The 22505-nt window shown below is 32.8% G+C and overlaps 3 protein-coding genes across 4 annotated transcripts; 2 read left to right on the forward strand and 1 right to left on the reverse strand.

Moving 5' to 3' along the window:
• Positions 1–5776, forward strand: LOC110671857 (uncharacterized). 2 transcript variants are annotated; one of them, XM_058132615.1, is made up of 7 exons: positions 2–634; positions 1262–2798; positions 2930–3184; positions 3577–3657; positions 4371–4590; positions 4636–4877; positions 5588–5776. In XM_058132615.1, the coding sequence occupies exons 2-7, from the start codon at positions 1599–1601 to the stop codon at positions 5636–5638; spliced, it is 2049 nt and encodes a 682-aa protein (XP_057988598.1). In that variant the 5' UTR covers positions 2–634; positions 1262–1598; the 3' UTR covers positions 5639–5776. The 2 variants fall into 2 exon arrangements, with proteins under 2 accessions (XP_057988597.1, XP_057988598.1); XM_058132614.1 differs by having other exon boundaries at positions 1–634; positions 4371–4877.
• A 4577-nt stretch (positions 5777–10353) lies between these two features.
• On the forward strand, positions 10354–11498 carry LOC110671926 (CASP-like protein 1F1). The gene is made up of 3 exons (XM_021834550.2): positions 10354–10823; positions 10911–11034; positions 11146–11498. Exons 1-3 carry the CDS (start codon positions 10642–10644, stop codon positions 11365–11367), a joined length of 528 nt encoding a protein of 175 aa, XP_021690242.1. The 5' UTR covers positions 10354–10641; the 3' UTR covers positions 11368–11498.
• Positions 11499–15385: 3887 nt separating this feature from the next.
• LOC110671923 (uncharacterized) lies at positions 15386–17919 on the reverse strand. Its single transcript, XM_021834548.2, has one exon. The coding sequence runs from the start codon at positions 17744–17746 to the stop codon at positions 16091–16093; it is 1656 nt and encodes a 551-aa protein (XP_021690240.2). The 5' UTR covers positions 17747–17919; the 3' UTR covers positions 15386–16090.
• Positions 17920–22505: the final 4586 nt, after the last annotated feature.

Here is a 22505-nt window from a genome sequence, read left to right on the forward strand (position 1 = left end):
TAAAATTTTTAACAAAAATTTTATTGTAAATTAATACTTAATAACCTATATTTTCCCTACCCATAGCTCTAACATGTATAACAGACGTATCCAAAGCTAGCGGAAAGAGAAACAGAGCCGCAAGCCTCAACTTGAATACAGACACGCACACCCAGAGGAAGAGAGAGAGAGAGAGAGAGAGAGGCCTCCAGCCTGTGGTTTTATATGCTAGTTGTGGTCTATTGAAAAAAAAGGTGGATACTAAAAATTCAGCCACGCAGAAAATTCTGGTTAAGCGATGACTCTCGATTGCTCTCTGCCCTCTGCTTTCCATTTGGTAGGCCTACAAATATATTGAGTCAGACGGATAATAATTCACTACACTTTCATTGAGAGAGAGAGAAATATATGGAAACGCTAGGAACCGCTAAAGAGAAGGGAAGGGAATCTAAAGAGAACGAAGAAGAAGAAGATTTAAGAACAATTGAGATTTCGATTTCTGCTGCTGCTGCTGCTGCTTTTTTTTTTTTATTGAACTTTTAATTGACCTTCAAGCAGTTTGTTTTCTCTGGGCTTGATCGGTCGTTGGATTTTAGGCTGTCCGGTGCGGCCATGGTTTTTATTCTTTGGTTTTATATACGCGCAGGCTTCGCCGGTGCGTCTTGTGATTGCTCTCTCCTTTTCAGTAGTTGTGTTTTTTTTTTTTTTTCTGTTCAATGAGAATTTTGGGATTTTGCTTCGGTGGTGTCGACATTATTTATTGAAGTTCGAATGTTGTAGCTTTTGTTATTTGTTTATGTTTGGTTGCCCAGAAAATCAAGGTGGAAAATGAAATCATAAAATGGGTTTTATGTTTTTTTTTTTGGTTTTTGTAAATAGCTGAAAGACTAATAGTTTTCCTAGCCTCTGTTCAAATGCTGGTTTTAGTTTTATCAGGGCGATAATGATACTTAAAAAGAAGTATAATTGTGTGTTTTCTTTTCTTAGCTTTTGGTTCCTTAACATCAAGTCAAATTTCTTTCATTTATTGTGCTTGTTGATTGTGTAGGAAGAGTGGGTTGGAATCTACTGTTTCTATTTATACTTGTAGCAAAATGCTCACTAAGAATTTGTATGACTTTTGAGAGCTCTGCGTGGCTGATGGATCATTTTTCAATTGAGAATCTAATTTCTGCAGTTTTGATTCGTTAACCTGAGTATTTACAAGGGTTATGCAGACGTAAAACTGATGCTTTTGTATCATTACAATATATATCTGATATAGATTTGTACGCTGTTCCAGGGTGATGCATCGTTTTCTTCCAGTTCTGTTTGGATATCTGGTTTGCTGTAGTTTATCTGTACAATCTGATGGAAGAACTGTGGTTAAAATGAAGTTGCATTTGATTGGTGGATTTTAGCAGCCTCTGCCAGTAAAGATTCCAATTTTAACATTCTTCATCCACTTAAATTGGAGGACTTGAATCCAACTGATTCATTACAAACATGATGGTGGATTCTGGTGTTTTTGATTGATTGGGATTTAGGAGAAATTAAGTAACAGAGAGCATAAGAGTAGATAAGGTACCATACAGAGGATCCTCTTTACTCTTTGAAGGATAATATACTCAACTCTAGGAATGGGCTTACCTCAAGTGTCCTCTGGTAGCATTGCTGAGGAAGTGGCAGCATCTCTGAGCACATTGGTGCCACCCCCACCCCGGATTGTTGGTGTAAGCAGCTGTGATTTGAGTGGGATGCAAGGAGCAAATCTTGGCAATAGAATGCATATGGATTTTCAATGCTCTTCTTCTGGAGATGTCCAAAAGAAAACCATCGTGGATCATAAGAATGGGTGGTTAACTAATAAAAGTGTACAGAATGTTCAGACACCTATTGCTAGGATTGTGGGTTTTGAATCAAGGGGTTTGAATTCTCCTGTTAATTTATTTAATGAAAACCAGTCTTTTTCTACTGCAGTTAATAGCACTGATGATAGAATTGAATCCAATGGATCGCTAGTCAGGAAGCGGTTGTTGTCTCCTTTGAGTGGAATGCTTCTCCCAGATCAGTTTAATGGTGATTCCTTAGACATTGGTGACAGCACTTGCATGAGTAATTTCTGGAGTGGCAAAGATAATTATAAAGTTTGTGCATCACAAGAGCATAAGAAACCTCATATTGGCAGCCCTAATTATTTTGATTCCCCAAACTGGTGTACATCTTATCAATCGGAGTGGAAGAATTCACAGAATGATAGTTATGGGGCAAACTCCATTTTCTTCATTGATGGTCCTGTGCTTGAGAACAAAGAGCTGACTTCTCACAATCAATTTGTTTCACCATTTGGACTTAATTATTCTGAAGAAGCAACAAAGGTAAGGTCCCAAACTGGGGCGATTGCAATACCTGTAAAAAAGGCAGTATCATCCCCCTTGTCATTGTCTCCTCTTGGTCCAAAACTTCCTGAAAGAATAAATTCTGCAGGATTGTTCAGCAATGTCTCGAAAAAGTTAAATGATGAATACTTGACCTTCAAGGACATAGAACAGTCACTTGATGGAACTTTCCCTGACATTTTATCTTCCCAGAAGCATGAGGACTCTAGGATGCTACATGAATCATTGCAGGATTTTGATAATTTGCATAAAAATTTTGATGTTCTTACTCCAGAGATTACTAGTGGTGTGGCACAATCATGGAGTGAGGATTCAAATCTTACTTCTCCATTTGTCCAATTGAGTAGAACTCTTAGTGGATTGCCTGTTAGAAGGTCATTGGTTGGTTCATTTGAGGAGTCCCTGTTATCTGGTCGGTTATTATCTGGTAAAGCTAGTCAGGTTAGCACTTTTAACTGATGATATTGATACAAGGTGCTTTTCATGTGTCTGATTAGTAGTAGTACTGAATTATAGACTTTATTAGAGTGCGTGCCCTTTTTAATTCCTATTTTGTCATTCCTTATATTCAGAGAATTGATGGCTTCCTTGCTGTTCTTAATGTCACTGGAGGGAATTTCTCGCCACAATCACGAAAACTTCCATTTGCAGTAACTAGTGTAGATGGAGATAACTACTTGCTGTACTATTCATCAATAGATCTAGCAGCAGGGAATTTGCCATCAAAAAAATGCAGTGGCACAAAAATGAGAAGGAGCCTGAGCATTAATGATTCACAAGCAGAACAAAGCAGGATGCGCATCCCTGTGAAAGGGCGGATACAATTGGTAATTTGTTCCCTTTTCCTCTAACTCTGCATGCTGTTGAGTTTTCCTGCCACCCCAACCAAAATTTGCAAAGGGAAAATCAATACATTTTATCTACTGAAAGTTGTATAAGACCAAAGAATTTGCCTTTGTCACTTCTTGCCTCTGTTGGAGATATTGAAACCCTTAAGCAGGATGCTAAAGTGCATGCAAGAAAAAAGGAATGAGGGGGAAAAAGAAGCTAGGAGCAGGATTTAACTTTATTGGGACTGAAAATTATGCAACACTTGTCTGGTGGTGAACTTTGGCACAAAATTCACGAGCAGCTGTTCTATACATTTTTATCTGCATTTATTTATCCAATGGTGCTTTAGCTCCAGGGAAATACTGACAGATGGGATTGGTTTCTGCAGGTTCTTAGTAATCCAGAAAAGACACCTATTCACACTTTCTTTTGCAACTATGATTTAAGTGACATGCCAGCTGGTACCAAGGTAAGCTGGAATGAGAAAGTTATGGAATTATGTAAGTGGAACTTTGTTTCATTGAAAAACTTTAGAAAATTTACTTTGTGGCTTGATTATTAGGAATATGTTCTGCAGCTATAAGAGTTGACACTGATGTGATCATGTTGTCATTCATTGCATCTGATTGTTTCATTAAAATTCTTCGCATTTGGAAACTATAACTTTCATTAACAATGATTTTCTTTCTTGGGGAGAAAAATCTGTATTGGGAAAGAGGCATTTTCTTTAAATCTTTGACATTGCACTTTTATGACAAGAAGGAAGAGTATAAAGAATTTTGCAATCTTTATGGAACAAAGAATCAAGCAGCTGATACTTTAAAAAAGATAAATAAATAAAGCAGCTCAGACCTGACTAAATGAATACCTTGTTCTAATAGGTTTTCACTTTTCGGTACCACTGAACATTAAAAAAATCTAAAATACTCGATACAAATATGGTATGACTATGTATAAAATTAATTAAGGTTTTTTCTTTATGTTGAAATGGATCAATTGCATAAACTAAATAGCATTCTGGTTGAAAATTAGTTTAATATAGGGAGATGAAATTATCTTGTATTTATTCCATGCATTATTTTGTTTCCTTCTGTTGTTTGATGGTTAACTAAAATGTGTTGAGATTCCCAAAGTGACCATTTTTTCCTTCTTTTCTGTTTGCTCCCATGCAAATTTTAATAGACATTTCTGCGCCAAAAGATCACCTTATACTCGTCTGGAATGAATGGGAGGAACAGAGATTCTGCCATAAAAAGTGATGTCAAACAATCTTCAATCCCAGACAGTAGTCATTCTTTACCTAATGGGAGGGAGACTTCCCATTTAAATGGACTTGATGCCGAACATACAATAAGGTCTGCCAACCACAGTAGTAAATGTATAAATACTGGTGTGGAGGCGAATAGCCGTCCAAATTCAATCAGTGTATTTGTAAGCAAATCTGCACATAGCCCTTCTAAGGCTAATGAAAACACTACTGGAGCTGGTGTCCTGCGTTATGCTCTTCATCTCCGGTTTTTGTGCCCTTTCCCCAAGAAAGCCCCAAGGTCAGTCCGGAGGTGCAAATCTGATCCTTTATCAGCACCAACAGGAAACAGGATGGAAATGAAAGGGGATCGCCGCTTCTACTTGTATAGCAATATGAAGGTGGTGTTCCCACAACGCCATTCAGATGCTGATGAGGGCAAGGTAAGTTTTGTATCTCCGTTATAGCTTATGCTTGAGAAATGCATGCTTCAATCTGCTTATTGTTTTCTTGAATGATTCTTATTTTCTGGCTGAGCATTCCTAGGCATCTGGCATCTGCATGAGTTACAGTTTTGTTATCATGTTCATATAATGAACCGGAAAAAAAAGAGAGAGAGAGAGAATTTCAATGGATGGTTTCTTCATTGATGTTTTCATTATGTTTGTCTTGAATGATGCTTATTTTCTGGCTGATAGATCTATCAATGACGAACAAAGCTCAATGATAAAAAATAATCCATATAACCGCTAGTTTGGCATTTAGACTTTGTTGTTGGTGGTGGTGCTATTTATTCTGATGTTATCCCTATAGTAAGGAAGATTTCTGGAAATTTATCAAAAAAAAAAGGGAAGATTTCTGCAATTCCTAAAAAATAAAAAAAAAAAGAAAATGAAGAAGGAAGACTTCTTCTGGAATTAGGTGGTCTATGTTTCTGGGTCTTGAAAAATGCCTGACCTACATAGGGAAAGTCATTTTCATTTATTTGTAGAATTTAAGATGCAGTTTCTGTTGAGGCATCAACTATTGTGCCCCATTCAAGAAAATATCAGAATGTTAAACCTCAATAAATATGGTTGAAGGCATCCATTAATTACTTATTTTGTCTGCCATCCTGACAAATGAAACATCCTTTTTTTTTTCCACATTGCAGCTACATGTAGAATATGATTATCCATCGGATCCCAAGTACTTCGACGTCTAAAAACCCCGGTAGCTTATCCTCTCAGAAGTTGGTTATACAACTCTTGTATATATGTGTTATATAATTTACTTTCATCCTCCCATTTATTTGTAAATAATTTTAACTTTTTTTTCAAATAAATCAGATTTAATTTTATAATCATCATGTTTTAATTCGGCCTTTCTTTACTGATTAATTTTATTATTATTATAATTATTATTATTATTATTATTATTATTATTATTATTATTATTATTATTATTTTCTCTCTTTCTGCATAAAAAATATTCACAAAATATGGGCACATAAATTTAAATATAGACCAACCCATACTTCAATATCAATACCAAAGCACTTGGAATACTTTTTGTATTTCTTAAGCAAGCACTGCTATTTTACTTATTATAAAATTAAATAAGTAATTACACAAATTATGATTCATGTATACTGAGTTAAATCATTGTCTTTACCATCCACTTCCCTTGTGGAGTCTACTTCTTCTATGAGCAAAGTTGTCTCTTTCATTAATTTATGATGATTTACAGGCATTCCCTTATTGGATTAGCAGAACTTGTACAAGTTAAACTCGTTATTGCGGTTGGTTTCTGGTCATTATTTATACCGTATTCACCATGGAAAACGTTGAGCTTTTGTGATTAGTTTCCACATCTAATAATAATTGATAACCTCATTCTACTCTAAGCATGATGGAAGGGAATCCATCATCAAAGATCTGTTCTAAATGTCTAAAATCTTTTAAATGGAATGCAATTAAGTTGGGTAATTAAGGCTGCATGTTAGTATCCTCATTATGTCTCAGCTAATTGCATCAACTCTAATTCTCTGAACCCTAGCTCCTATTCTTTATAGGTTAATACAAGTAATAATCAAAACAAATAATCGGAATTGGGGCAAACCTAGAGTTTAGCACTTGCCTCTTTGTTTTGCTATGGACCAGTTACTAATTTACAAATAGCCTACTCATAAGTGTTGCTTCATAATATAAGAGTCTGGGATTAAATTCTGAGAGCTCTTTTCTCTTTAAGAATTTTTGATGTATTAAAAACATAATTAATATTTTTCTTTTAAGAGCAAAAAATAGTTGATAGCTAGTTCAGACAAGCTGAATGAATATATTTATACGCATCTTCTCTTTTTCTGATACTCTATGATTTGGGCAAGTTTTTTTCCTTTGAGTGTAGTGTTATCTAGCATTAATGGCTATATAAATCACGGAAAATGATGCACAAATTACCTAATGTAGGTATAGAAAATCCGTTTGTGATCTCTTGAATCTGTCTGTAGAAGATTTAATGAAAAGTGTAGCCCCATATACATATACAACTAAAAGAGTGTAGTTACATAAGAAGAAGTTGGAAGCCACGAGAAGTACAAAACCCCATGGCTAACAGGCCAAGAATCGATCAAAAGCTCTGGCAAGAAAAGCCGTGTCAAACTTTTTTCGTTTGTCCTGTTTGTCATTTCTAATCTCATAGTCATAGATAAAGAATTTTCCACAAATTCAAGTAAAGATAGAAGAAATTGTTGGTCACCCATATTGGGCAATAGCATGGCGTGAAGTTAATTGATACCAGAAGAATAATAAAAATGAAGATGGGCAGATGTGCCTTTCAAGTTTCAACGGCTTCAGTTCAGGCACATGGTGTGTATTTTCAATTCTTGAGCTAGCTAGCTACGCCTGCTGCGCATGCCATAAGATTTGAACTTGTGATGACTCCAGGTAAATATGCATGCATTTAATAAAGCAAGAGATGGGCACTAAGTACTGGTAAATTTATTAAATAAAAAAATAAAGGAGAAAAATGGGGCCACACTCTTTACCATGTTGTGGCAGTAGTGCTGGCAAGGAAGTTCAAATGCTATTAATGATCTTTGTTTCATGTCTAAGGGAAACATGAACCATTGAAAGAGCTCTAGTTACAGCATTAAAATCTCTTAACAAAAAAGAATTTGGTTTTTCATTTTAGAAATAAATAAAAGAATCCAAAAAGAAAACCTAGCCTATAACGTTTACCCGAATGTGAAGCCTATTTCCAATACCATATTGTCACGAGTCGGATCATAGATGGGTCAATAAATTAATATAATATTAAAATTCTTTTTTTTTTCTAAGAATAATATATTTTTTTTATAAGCATTATATATTTTTTTATAAGCAGAATATGGGCCAATAAACTAATATAATATTAAAATAAAAAACTTTTAAATTATTATAATATGGTCTCATGAAAATTCTTTATTAGCCTATATTCTAAATGTTATAATCGTGAAATACAGTTAAGAATATATGGACCAATAAAAATTTTAATCAATTATAAGTAAATACATAAAATAACTAGATTTAATTGTTATATTCATTAGTAGTCCATGTAACATTGACCAATAATGAATATAATAATTAGACCGAATCAAACAAAATCATTTGAACCTAAAAAAAGTCAAAATATATAATACATATATACATATATATACTAACTAAAAATTATTTAGAAAATTTAAATATATATTGTTAAATATAGCCTATATTCTAGTAATATCAATGAATTAAAATATATCAATTTTAAATAAATATCATTTATAGTACATAAATCATTAAAAATATTTTAAAATTGGTTAAAATTTGATATTTTTGTTTGCCCAATATAATAAATTCAATCTTTTTAAAATACTAGTTATATGGACAAACAATTTAAAATTTCATTTAATAGAAATAGCGACTAAAATAATGATATAAAAGTATACCTAGCCACATTAAATTGAAAATAAGTGGTCACAAAACAGATTAATTGGTCACCAATATTCTAGATATACCGTTTAGAAATATCTTTTAATTGGGCTAATGTTAATTTGATCATTACACTTATCAAATCGAAAATTAAGACAGAGTCACGGTATAGTAATTTAAAATTTATAGATATAACAGCTAAACATAAAATTAAAATATGAAATCATATTTGAATGTTAATAATTTTAAATTATTAATTTTATGGGCTGATATTTTACATGAAATTAATTGATTAATATTTATGTATTAAATATTAATCCATTAAATTAAAATTTTTTAATGGCCATATATCTAAATATTATAATTCTCATTATTTAATATGAGTCAATAATATCCTACTAATTAGTGAGCCCAATGTTTATTATCTTAGTAAAAATTTTTTGATAAGCCCAATATGTAATAAATATTTGGCCTCTAATTGAGGTTGTTAAACTAATCGTTACTCATTAATTTTATAACCCCATTTTAATAATGGGTAAATGATTTTTTATTAACCTAACTTTGTTAAAATGTATATACTTATGTTTAAAATACTCGAAATTATTTTTTTTATTAATTAGTCCATATTTAAAACAACCTAGAGAAAAAATTATCAATTAAAAAATTAAAATTTTTATATTAATTTTTATGTATTTTTAAATAGTAAGCGACCACGTTAAAGCTAATAAAAATATCTTAACAAAATTTAAAAAACGTTAATTTTTACTGTTAATTTAATTGACGTTGTAACAGTATTAGAATCAAATTATTACTAAGTACATTAATTAACTCACAACCTTTTAACCTAGGTACATAAATATCGCCAATTAATGGGCCAATTTATTTTTTTGGCCAAACATTTATTGCTTAGTGGACCAATTATCTAAATTTAATATTTTTAAAAGTTGGTTTCATATTCTGGTTCATGTTTTAATTTAAAAACTTTAAATATTATTCACAATTAATATATTTTATTATTGACTTAAGTAGACCTAGTTACTTAGTTGATTTTTTAGGTAAAAATTTTTACTATTTAAAGGGAAATTGTGAGTTAAAGATTAATTTAGAGTACTCTAAATTAAAAGGAAAAATTATTTTAGAATAAGTTGAAAAATTTTTAAAAACTTTTAATTAGGCTAATGAAATTTTTATTAATATAGGTTATCTATTATTTTTAATAGAATATGGTACATAGTAATATTTATTCACAATTTAATTTTTTTTATGAGTGTCCAATTATTGAGCTAATATGTTTTAAAATATTTTTTTATTACTTAATAAAAAATTTTAATAATGTAGACAACTAAATTTTTAATTTTATTAAGTCAATAAAAATAAATCTTTTAAAAATTAAAATATTTATTTAATTAAACTAATAAAAAAAATTTTAATTACTAAAATACTGCCCCATTAAATTTTTTCTTTATTGAGTAATAAAAAATTCACTTAGCAACAATTATAACATTTAGATATATGAAACTAATGACAGATATAGTAACTAGACTTCACTATTTTATGTACTTCTAAATTAAACCTATGTTAATAACCATATCACCTAGCTCTAGTTGTCCACTAAATTTAGTTTAATGAGTTCAATATTTTCAAAAATATTGAACATATCCTCTGTAATTTTAAATTAGATGCCGATATTTTCAAAATTTATTCATTAATAATATAAAAAAATTTAAAAAATTCAAAATAAAATGTGAGTCAAGCTAAAAATAAAAATGGCCTAATAATTTTATTTAAATAAGGCCTACTTATAAAAAAGTAAACAAAATATTTTAACTTTGTTAGTGTGTGTATATATATATATATATATATATATATATATATATATAAAAAGAGAGAAAAATATTCTCAAAAGAATGCTACGTGAGCTTGTCACGAATTCCAAAAGAATACTATTTCCAATACCATATTATCAGGAGTCGGATCATGGATGGGCTTTCCACTACCACCAAGCAAAAAAACTCCGTACTTATGGTTCTAGATCTTATCTGGTCAAAGAATATAGCAAGAAATCTATAATTGAGTGGAAAACAGAGATATAAGACTCATCTGTTTTTGCGCTTGAAAAGCTCCATCAAGTTATCAATCTGGCCTTGAAAGATTCCTCGCTTGTTTCTTCTATAAATACATCCTAATCCTATAACTTCATACTCTTTTCCTCTGCCTTTCTCCATTGCCTTTTCTATATCTTTCCCCTGTTTCTGAGTCTCTTAGAAACGACTCTAAAATGGAAAACGGTGAACACAAGTTCAAAACCCAAAAAACGTTCATTGCATTTCAGTTTTGCCTGAGAATTTTCGCAATTGCAGCCACATTGGCCACTGCTTGGCTCACGCTTACTAACAAGGAATCCACTCAACTTGGTATCTTTGTCATAGATGCTCGATATAGCTACTCCTCAGCTTTCAGGTAAAAAAGATCAAACAAAACTTCTGTAACCCTTTATTATTATTTCCCTTTCTTGTCCTTTGGAATCATTAATCCTATACATTGCAGGTTCTTTGCCCTTGCAAATGTTGTTGTATGTGCCTTCTCTGTGCTGTCCTTGATGTTCCTCTTCGTTGTTGCTCGTTATGGCTCGAACTCTTCCCATTTTTTCTTCATGTTCCTCCATGATTTGGTAACTTGGTTTTTATGTAATCTTATTGCTCCTAACTTTCAAGAAATGGTCAATATGTAGATCCTATAGGTTCGGTTTCTTATAATTTTGTTTGGGTTTTGACCGTGATAGTTCATGATGTGCTTGGTTCTTGCTGGATGCGCGGCTGCCACTGCAATAGGTTTCGTGGGGAAGTATGGGAATAGCCACTCTGGTTGGATGCCCATCTGCGACCACTTTGCCAGATTCTGTCACAGAGTAACGATTACTTTGATTCTCTCGTACTTGTCCCTGGTTTTCTTGCTGATACTTACAATCACTTCTGCAAGCAACTCTAGGCAAATTCAGAGGTAGAGCTTGAATATGATGTTGCTGATGTGTTGAAATAAACCGCAGAAAAGAACAGGAAGATGATGGTGATATGGATTTGTCTTGTGAACTTGAAAGAACCTCTTTTCTATGTGAAAAAGGAACCAACTTGATGATCTCTCTGTCTCCCTCGCTCTCTCGTTTTCTCTTATTGCCTCCATATCCATTTTCATGCTTGGAGAGGTGGAAAATTAAATGCAGTATCTGCACATATGATACTTGGAAATTGAAGAAGCTTATTCTCTCCTGACAGGTCATCTGAAAAATAAAAAAAATTTCCAAAAGATTAATGAGTCTCAAATCTATTATTAAATTGAGTGCTATTTTCCCTCCTAGGAGATAGAGTAAATAAGGATTTATAAAATAAAATTTTTTAAGGTAAGAATTTTTATGATTTTCACATATTTATAATTTTTTAGTGTTTTAGAAAAAATGAAGATTTTTTAAAATACGTAAAGATTTTAAAGAGAAAATCTTAACCCATTAATTTAATGGATTGAAAAATGAAAATTTTTAAAGATTTCTAAAAACTTTCAAAAATCATATTTTAGACCTTCTATCAACAAAAGTTCTAGATTTTTAAATTTTAAAAAACCTTTAATTACTTAACAAAAACTCCTTTTCGAACAAAATGTTATTTTTTTTTTTAGAATCATCAGAAATATCACTTAATTAATTTTTTTATTATATTAAAAATAAATATTGCATGTATTTTTTTTTTAATTATACTACAAAATTTGTTGTTTTCATATTCATAATTTATGAGTTTGTCCTGATGAAGTTCTAATTGTGATTATACATATCTTAATTTGTATTTACGAAATATTGAACGAATTATCTGTTGCAAGAATTTCCAATTCCATGCCCGGTAGGTAATGGTATTCCATGTCGAAAGGCCAATTTTAATAATTTCGTGTGGGATTTCTCCTTGCAATTGAACCATGTAAAATTATATATTTCACAAAATGGTGATAAATGGCATTATGAATTATTTTACAAATTATTGGTATTCAATTTGAGAGTTCTTAAATAAATGATGGGAATGGACTAATCTAATTTAGAGGATATTTGGTTTGACATATAAGTTATTCAAACTTATTTATAAGTAGAATGTCGTAAGTAGAATAACGTTTTATTTGATTTATAAATGAAAAAAACTACTTAAAATAAGTTAAAATTCATAAATAAATATACTATTTATTTTAAAATTACTATTTGATAAGTAAAAGACTATATTATCTTAATAAATTTTAAAAATATTAACATTATTCTTATTTCAATAATTATAACATATAATTACATATATTATTTTTATAATTTTGATAAATTAAATTACCTTGAAACACCTTTTTATCAAATATTTAAACTATTTAAAAATTATTTTTAAATATTTTTATAAAATAATTAATTACTTATTTTTAATTTGACTCGCAAATTAAAAAAATATATTTTAAATAAAAAATTAAAAATAAGCAGTCAAATTAAATATGCTCTTAGTGTCCCTTAATTTGACTTCCTCGACTTGATCAACACTTTAAATGTCGAGGTATCACAAATCACATATCAAATCCAATTCAGTATCTAATAGGTGGTGATGGATTACAAAGATTAAATCTCAAACTAAGATTGACAATATAGTAATAAATAATGCGACGTAAAAATAATATTTAATAAATGAATCATTCACAAAACATTTTACTTGTATTTTTAAGACACTTTAAAGTTATTATAAAATGATCCAACAATTCAATATGTCATTTTTTTCTATTACCATACTTTGAAGTAAGTACAAGTGTTAAATTCGGAGAGATTATAATCAATTTATTTTAATTCGAACTTATATAAGTAATTAGATTGCGTTACATATCAAAATAACTAGTCAAGTCGATGTTACAACCTAACCACTTATATATTGCCATTTTACTTCGTATTGTTTCAATATGAGATTCTAACACTCTTCCCTCAAGTGCAACCACATAGTTGTTACTTGACAATTAGTTTGTATTTTTTATTTTTAAAATAACACGGGCTCTAATATCATGTTAAATTCAGAGAGTATCGGTCAAATTATAATCAATTCATTTTAATTCGAATTTATATAAGTGATTAGATTGATTTACACATCAAAATAACTAGTCAAGTCAATGTTGCAATCTAACCACTTATATATTGTCCTTTTACTTCCTATTGTTTCGATGTGGGGATTCCAACAATAAGTATTTCAACAAGTATTCACCCATGCGACTTAAAAATGGGGAAATAAGCTCTAATTCAAGAGATGTATTGTCTCATCAATAAGAAAACTTTAGACACCTTTTTCTAAGAAATTTAGAGTAAATCCTTCTGTTTTTTAATCTCAATTACTTTATATTTTTAATTTTATACTACATTATTAATTTGATCCTCAGAAGTTCTCCACTTTACTTATGTATATATATATAAATAAAAGCTTCACATGGTATGCTTATAGGGATATGAATTTTCAATCATGTCATCAAGAAAACTTAAAATTTTAATTGCTAAAAAAAATACATATAGAAATTATTAAAAAAGAAAGAAAGAACTCAGATTCCTCTTGGACAACGGAAATCAGAAATCCATTATTTGGGCATCGATTAAAATTTGAGGTAACCCTGGCCTGAACATCGATGGGCCGCACCTTATTTCATGAGCCCAGCTTCTGTTCCTAGACGGACACGACCCATTGGGCATTCCTACCATTTTCGCCGAATTGCAAACTGTTTGGGACGACGTATGATGGGGAAGCAGTTTTTGTCAAGAGACAATGAGGACTCGAATCTAGAAAGGTTACAAAATCATGCTATGCGATAATATGATGTTTTAATACATATACATATATATATATATATATAATATATATATGAGAATTAATGAGAATTAATAATTTTTTTAAATAAAACTTTTAGAAGTTTATGAAAAATTCAAAAATTTCTAAAAACTTTTAAAATCTTTCTCTTTTTCCTTAAATGATAAAAAATTATAATTTAACCATTGAACCACTGAAAACATTAAAAACTTATTAATAAGCCACAACACCCATCACGGCACTCTAATTCTTTTCATATTGTTTTCTCCCTATCACATTACAAATTTTTAAAAGGAGAAGGTATAATACTTGATTACTAAATTATTTGTCTAATATATATATACATATTCAACCACTGAATTATTAGTTTAATATTAGTTTAATATGAAATAGATAGTTGGCCACCACCAGAACAAACCATAATCTCTCAAGGTTCTTTCTTGGTTCAAGACATATTACAAAATTGTTTCCCACTTAGATTTCTGGGATTTACATGTCTGTTTATTGGGATAATCGCATCTTTTTTTCCTCTCCCTTATAAATGATGAGTGGCTGTGGCGATAGTTACAATTCAAGGAAGACTTTCGATTGATGAGGTCCTCTTTTACCAAAAGCCTCGAGAATGAGAAAACGAAAGCACAAAAAGAATCCAAGTCCTAATATTGACTAAAAAATGCGAAGACCCGCAATAAAAGCTTATGTTATTGGTTCTTATCATCTTCTTTATTTATACAGCCAGGTTCCACCAATAACCAGTCTCTGAACAAGGCAAGGGCTCGCTGGAAAGAGCAAACAAGTTTATGTTGGTCCTCAACGCTTCCATGCTTAAAGCAACTGTCGACACAAGAGGGCTGAGTATGGCACAGAGCACATGGTCTAGACCTACTTCATACCAATCTCACATGGACGCTATCTATCAAAATCACAATTTTATATAGAATAACGCAGGAATATTTATCAAGAAAATATTTTAAGGATTTTATGAAATTGATACTAGATGATGTCCATTCTTGCCCATTCAAGCAAGCATCAACAGGGTCCAGGGAGATGGACACTGGAATGTACAAACGACCCTAGTTTGATCCCTGTGTCAGTAAGAAGTTAAGAACATCTCTACCAAAATCTGAAGAAAAATTGAATTTTACATCTATATTTACATTAAGCAGCCTGCAAAAGTAGAGAAACCCATCCGAAATCTTTCTAAAACAAGAAATTCATAAAAACTGTGTACAAGAATCACAAGCCGACACATTCATGTGTCTTAACAACTCACAAAGGGAAAAGGAGACCTGCCTACAGAGTTGATACAGCTATCCCTTTAATTTTAGCCAGCGTTTGGATACCATACAAGTCAACAACTAATAAAGCAGAAAGTGTGCTCTCAAACACAATACACTGATACAGTATAATCAATTATTGAGTTTACAATAATGAACATGAACTCCAATCTAGTTAGGTCAACAAACCAAGATCGTAGCTCTACAATGAGTTTCTCCCACGGCAATTAAGCTACTAATGTTGACTCTTACTGCAAATTCAAAATTATTTACCTTGAATGTATCTTGTATCTCATAAGCAAAAGCTGCCGAGAATACCCATGCGTAATTACCAAAAACACTATTGAGTTTACAATAATGAATATGAACTCCAATCTAGTTATGTCAAAAAACAAAGATTGCGGCTCTACAAGAGTTTCTCCCACGGCAATTAAGCATTTAAGCTACTGACGTTCACTGCTACTGCAACTTGACAATAGTATGAACCAAAAAAAAAAAAATCATAAAAATAAGTAAATTTGAACACAGCTAATGTACACAAAGATGAACCAATCATCTTCTAATCAAGGTTTCTGAATGCACCAATTCAAGAATCGTATGATTGCTATGGCCTAGCAAAGACGCCCCAAATCTTACCCCGCCCGAGACCGTCCAAAAGTTTCTTTGCCCCCGCTACATCCATCTCAACAAGTTTCTTCAAGTGTACACAGGCACCAGCAGCGATCATCTGTTTTCTACACTTTTTAGAATGCACAAGCGAGGCCAATAATGAAACAGGGTATTTCTTATCCAAATTCTGTATCAAAGGATCTAATAGCGGAACTGCACTCACTATCCCCATCTCATCCTTTCTGAAAATCCTCCTGTTGCCTGCATATAATACAAGATTTGACAATGCCTTTCCTGCTGCTTCTTTCTCTTCCACAGCTTTAGCATCTAACATCTTAATCAATGGAACAATTATTCCGCATTCACCCATTTCCTTCCTGGTTTTTGTGTTAGAACCAAGCTCGTAGACAGCTCTGGCAGCAGCAATTCTCACAGCCATAACTCCACAATTCAACACCGCCACAAGCCTGTGAATAAACCCATCATCAGAAACAAGCACTTCTGCAATAACTTGACTCGAAGCCAGGTGCCTTAATAAATCAGCAGCAACTTCGAGACTTCTTACAGGAGGAGCTGAATCCCAGAAGGTTCTCAAGCAATCAAGGCCCCCTTCCTTGACAACCAAAATCTTCAAATTGTCATCATCCTTCGCCAGATTACATAAACACCCGATTGCGTTCTCTTGAGCCAACACAGTTCCAGACACCGCAAGGCCAATAAGATCGAAAAAAGCATTCTCTTCAATGAAATTCTCCTTAATTTCCTCAAATACGGCGAGATTTCTCAAAACACCAGCAGCAAAAGCCTGCGAACCGGGCGTGCCCGCGTGGCAAATTTCTAATAGCGAAGAAATTCCACCTCTAGACCCAATTGCCCTCGCGTTTTCCTTCGAAAAGCTTAAAGCTTGAAGGGCAACGCAAGCTTTTTCCTTTGCAAACCCACTTCCCGATTCCAGAACCCGAAGCAAATGATTCAAAAGCAATAAACCCTCTGCAATTAACACATGCTTACTACTATCCACCGTCGAAATCCTTGAAATTGCCGCAACAGTCTTCTCTTTCATCTCCTGGGAGCTCGAATCGAGTAAACGAACAAGTATGGGAACAACACCCTGTGCAACAGCTATCATTACATTCTTATCATTCTCCCGGAGCATCCCGAGCAGTGAGTCCATGGCGGAATTCTTCGACTCGCAACTACCAATCTGCAATCGGGTGATTAAGTTCCTCGACTCGGCCCTCACTGCCTCCATCTTAGAAGAGACCCCTGAAACGACAGAGTCTTGAAGAACCCCACTTTTAATCAAAATCTCGCTGTCCTTGACATGCCGATCCAACTTGGCCAAAACGGAATCGACATTGCTCTGAGTCCGGAGCTTACCTTCTGTGAAATTAGGCGTCTGACATTTTCTAGCCAAAATTACGGCATCGTTTAAAGAATGGGAAATGGAGTGAAGGAGGTCAAGACATAGTGGGTTGGAGGTGGAAGCCGGGAAGTCAGCAAAATCGGTGAGTTGGATATGGAGATCAGCAAGCTTGGTTCTGATAAGAGCCCATTTGCCTTTAAAGGTCTGTACTTGAATGATTTCGTCTAAAAGAGACTGGAGAAGCTGATTTGAGACATTGATAGGATCGTCTTCTGCCACTGTCATGGCGCTTTACAGGCTTTTAGGAGATTTCAGAGAAAAAAAGAGAAGGAAAGACTAGGGAAACTAGGGTTTAGAGTCTACGCTTTAGAGAGAGAAATAGAGAGTCAGGGAGAGATACGAAAGGGCGTGCTGGGTAACGACGGAGCAAAGACCGAAGATTGTGTGCTAGTGGATGAACAAATGTTAATGTAACTGTTGGAAATGGTGAGATTCGATTTGAGACGCAAGCTTGGAGCGTGGATGTCACCTGCATATCGGTAAAAACAGTAAAGCACATATTTTTCCCACCAGTGAAAATCTGTTTACGAGAAAATTTGTGTTTAACCAATGCCGTTTTTCAAAATTCGAGTGTTTTAGATAAATCTCATCTTTAGATAAATCTCATCTAACGAGTGTCTAGTTAGCATTGCCAAAATTTCCATTTTGTTTAACGAGTGTATGAATTTAAGGAATATATAAAAATATAAATTTCATTAAAATTACTAAAATTTTATTAATAGTTTATTTTTACTTTTATTTTCTGTGTGAGTTAACCTTACTTCGCTAAAAGTCTCATATCTGATTTATTTTATTAACAATAAATTTATTTTGAATTTTCTTTATATAAAGCAAATTCAACATTTAGTTTTCCTAAAAAATATAAATTATTTTAATTTTTATTAGTAAGATTTGAGGAAGAGAGTATCAATTCGACTAAATTTAGGAGAATTCAGAATCAAACAAGCGAAATTTTGACATATTATAGTTGAATTAATTTCATTGTTTTTTTTTTCTTCGATGAAAGATATCTCAGCTCGGAAATGGGATGAAAAACATTGCCTATGAAAGTGAAGCCTAATTGATTAGTGCTCAACACGCGAAACCTACGCAGGTAGAAAAATAGCGTAGATAAAAAATCAGGAATTGAGCCAAAATTGTCAGAGATCAATATTCGGAATCGGAGGCCTCAGAATTAAAAAGAGTGTGGGCTCCTCTCCTTTTCAATAGTAATACGGAACCTTTGTCAGGATACTGACAGGTAAGATGGCGAAAGTTCGGAGCCTGCTCGCTGTCTTATGAGACTGCTAGAATCACAATTATCTACTGTATTAAAGTCACTGCTGCACATAAATCGTCTGATTGTAGTCAACGCAAATCATGTGAATGGTCAAATGAAATTTTAAACAGTTATTGGACAGTGAAAGAAGTATTGGTCAGTGTACCGTAAACTCTACTCCCTAGTTTCACCTGCCTAACTAATCACGCATCAGACATTTGTGAGATTTGATATGTCGGATTCGGGTTGAGGACCCATTAGCAGGAGATCGTAAGTGGCTGTTAATTTTAGCGGGACGAGAAGAAAAAGCGCAAAAGGTAACAGATGGAGCAACGATTGGAGTTGTAACTTGGAATTGGTCTTTGTTTCTGCACTTGTTCATTACTATTTACCTTCTCTCTCTCTCTCTCTCTCTCTCTCTCTCTCTCACACACACAATACTACTCACTTAAATTTCAAGTTAAATAGTTAATTTTTCACGTGAATTTTAAATGTGATGGCCAAAAAGTCAATTACTGGTCAAGAGGTCAAACGAACTGAACAAAATAAGTCCGAACAAAATTTTTATTTGCTCAATAAAGTAAATGAAAGATACACCGAACAATAATCATATCAAAAATAAAGCAGAGATCGAATCTCACGTATTGAATAATAATCATACTAACAATCAAATAAAGAGTGAATTTTATTGAGATCATCTCAGATATTCAATCAAAATTACCTCTATAAATGAAGCAATGTCATATTCTCATTCTATTATTTTCATTACAAGTTTTTTAATATTTCTATATACAATCCTTTCATTTAAACGTCGGAGTGATATGTTAAAAGGTCACTTATCTCATTCTCTTTTTATATTACATATTTATATAACATTAGGACCAACTCCTGAAACTCCGATAGCATCAATATATATATAAAAGGAAGGGTGAGGGAGGGTTGGAATTGGTAATGAGAATTAGCTAGCTTGGAAAATAATCCTCTCTCAAAATCAAATAATGGAGTTTCCATATAATTACTTGGATTGGACTTTACTCTCTCTCTCTCTCTCTTAGTTTATATATGGCTGTTGTGATTAACATTGAAATCATGTGATGATTAACATGCATGTACGTCTAATGCGTAGCGGAAGTATAGGCTGCATAAACGTAGAAATCGTAAGTCGTATTACCTTGCGGTGTTGATGTGTGGACAATCACCTACTAGGTTAGAAAATTATAATGATGTTAAATATTATTTGCATAGGGTGAAACCTACTTCTTTCCATTTCTTTTTAGATGATTTATGCAATTTTTAATTTAGCCCAATTCAATCTATTTACTTTATCAATATAGTAGACATATCATCATTACTTATTTAACTGTTATTATTGTAGATCATCAGATGATAACAACTAATTAAATGGATATACACAATAATGTCACTTCACTGTAAATAAAAATAACAAGGGGGTATACATCATATACCATTTTGTGTGAATTAAAGTTGTTACTTGATTTTTTGATATTGGATATGGATGAGGCCAATCGAGTAGTTCGATATCATTTTCATATTCAACTAACCTTAATTATAATGATATTTGTTGGGTTTATTCATATATAAATAATACTAATACTATGTCTATATCGGAGGGCAACTAATTTAATGGCATGCAATGATAAAGCGCCACTTTGAGCCACAGATGTGGAAGTGAAATGAGAACACTAGTTATGTATTGCTCTGATGACTCTGCAGTTGTAAAGTGCAAACTCAGCTTGTGGGGTTATATTATATAATCTTTATCTTAGACGGAGTTTACGCGCAGGAAAACCAAGTATGAATATCATGATAAAACACTTCCTTTTCTCACCATTGCTCCTAATATTCTCGCTCTGAATATCGATTCTTTGAAATTTGGGCACTCTGTATAAGCAGAACCAACCCAGTCCCAAGCCCAAATTGAGGATCGAAATCCAATCCCATTTTGGTTTTGGGCATAAAGTCTTTTTCTTTCTAATCAATCAACTAGCCCATAGTTCAATGGTACAGATTTCGTGGGCTAACCTTAAGCATCACTATAAGTTATTATTATTATTTTTATTTTTGAATAGCAACAGTTGGGCAACATTACATCAAACTAGCAGAAAAGCCTTTGAGGCCCATAAAATTAGCCCATTACAGAAATCGCCAACCCATTATATAGCCACCCTAGAAGATCGAACAACAAAAGAACCGGTGAAACTTGCAGCGCCACCGAACCTTCTAGAAGCCAAAGCTGGTTCGGCAACTGGGAAAGAAGAGAAAGGAGGTTCACTGTAAGTTTTGTGGTTAGATATGGACAGCCTTCTAAGTTTTAAGGTATAATTTATTCTACCCAACATTACAATTACGTAAGAATGGAAGAAACTACGCAAAGCAATGGCCCTGCCAAAAAGTGTGGCATGCAGCATCCACCATGCCATATATAGGGAGTCCTATTTATTCCATTAATCGAAGAATCATAAATTAAAGAAGATAAAGTGGAACTTACTGAGAGATGAGTCTGTTCCTATTGGGGCTACTTTTTTAATGAAGAAGCTTGGAATATCATGCAATGCTCAAGTCTTCGCCACCGGGGTTGAAAAACATGACTCTTTCATCAAGTCAAATAGAATATAACCAATATGGTTGGCTTATAGGAGTTGACAAATTTTTCCTTGCTATTGGCTACGACATTTGCTTGATAGTGATTAGTGATCCTACTACTGCATAAAGAATAATGATGTAATAATATAAAGTCATTAGAAGAAAAAAAAGGTCAAGATCAACTGACTAACATCCATCAATTCTTCTTGTTACTGTTTATTGATCATAAATTCATTAGACAAACAAAATGGTTAGAAGACAAAGAAAACTTAATAAAGGTGCTTTAAACTCTGTTGCTAGAAAAATAACTTAATAAAGATATAAACTTTCAGTCACGAATCATACAACGCCTGTCAAGGAACTAGAGGTCAAATGAACTGATTCAATGCTAAACGCGAATGCATTTGCACTTCTCTTACTTCAATTTCTTTTTATAGCCAGTTGTTTTTCTTTGTAAGCCTCTCAGTTTTTTCATCAATGCTTGAGGGCTATAAAAACGACACCTAGCAAAATGAATATTGATGCAAGGTTGTCTAGAATATATTCCATTTTGAGTATATATAATATAAAAAAAAATATTATATATAATTGCGTGTTATGTCAGAGACGGACGTAAAAAGAATATCGGCTAGACTGTGTGTATGCCTGTATGGCTATGGGAATATAATCTTCTCACTCATTTTATCTATAAATATGGGGTTTTCAAATGGGAACATTATCATCGAATTCAGTGCAGTAGCTCTCTAGCCATTAGGAGAGGAAGAGAGGCTTTGTATGAAGATGAAGAGCTATGTTTGATAGCCAAGGATGACTTGCCTATCTCCTCCAATAGGGTTTCAAACAGATGAATAATGCAGCAGAATAATGTGGTGGGATATACCTGGCTTTGGAGCTCTTTTGTGGCTCGTAGGCAGTCTCCTTCGGCTAGTCCGACTGGCTCTTATCTTTCATGCTAGGCCTACATCTCTTCCATTCTCAAAAATCAAAATGCTCATTGTCGTTTTGCTAGCGAGGCAGGATCCTAAGATTAGGATATGCACGACCGAAAAGGTAATAAATAAATAAATAGATTACTATATTCTGGTGAAAAAAAAAAATTACTAAGCAATTTGATCATGTATT

Source organism: Hevea brasiliensis, chromosome 13 (assembly GCF_030052815.1).
Source record: "Hevea brasiliensis isolate MT/VB/25A 57/8 chromosome 13, ASM3005281v1, whole genome shotgun sequence".
In the NCBI taxonomy this organism is placed as follows: Eukaryota; Viridiplantae; Streptophyta; class Magnoliopsida; order Malpighiales; family Euphorbiaceae; genus Hevea; species Hevea brasiliensis.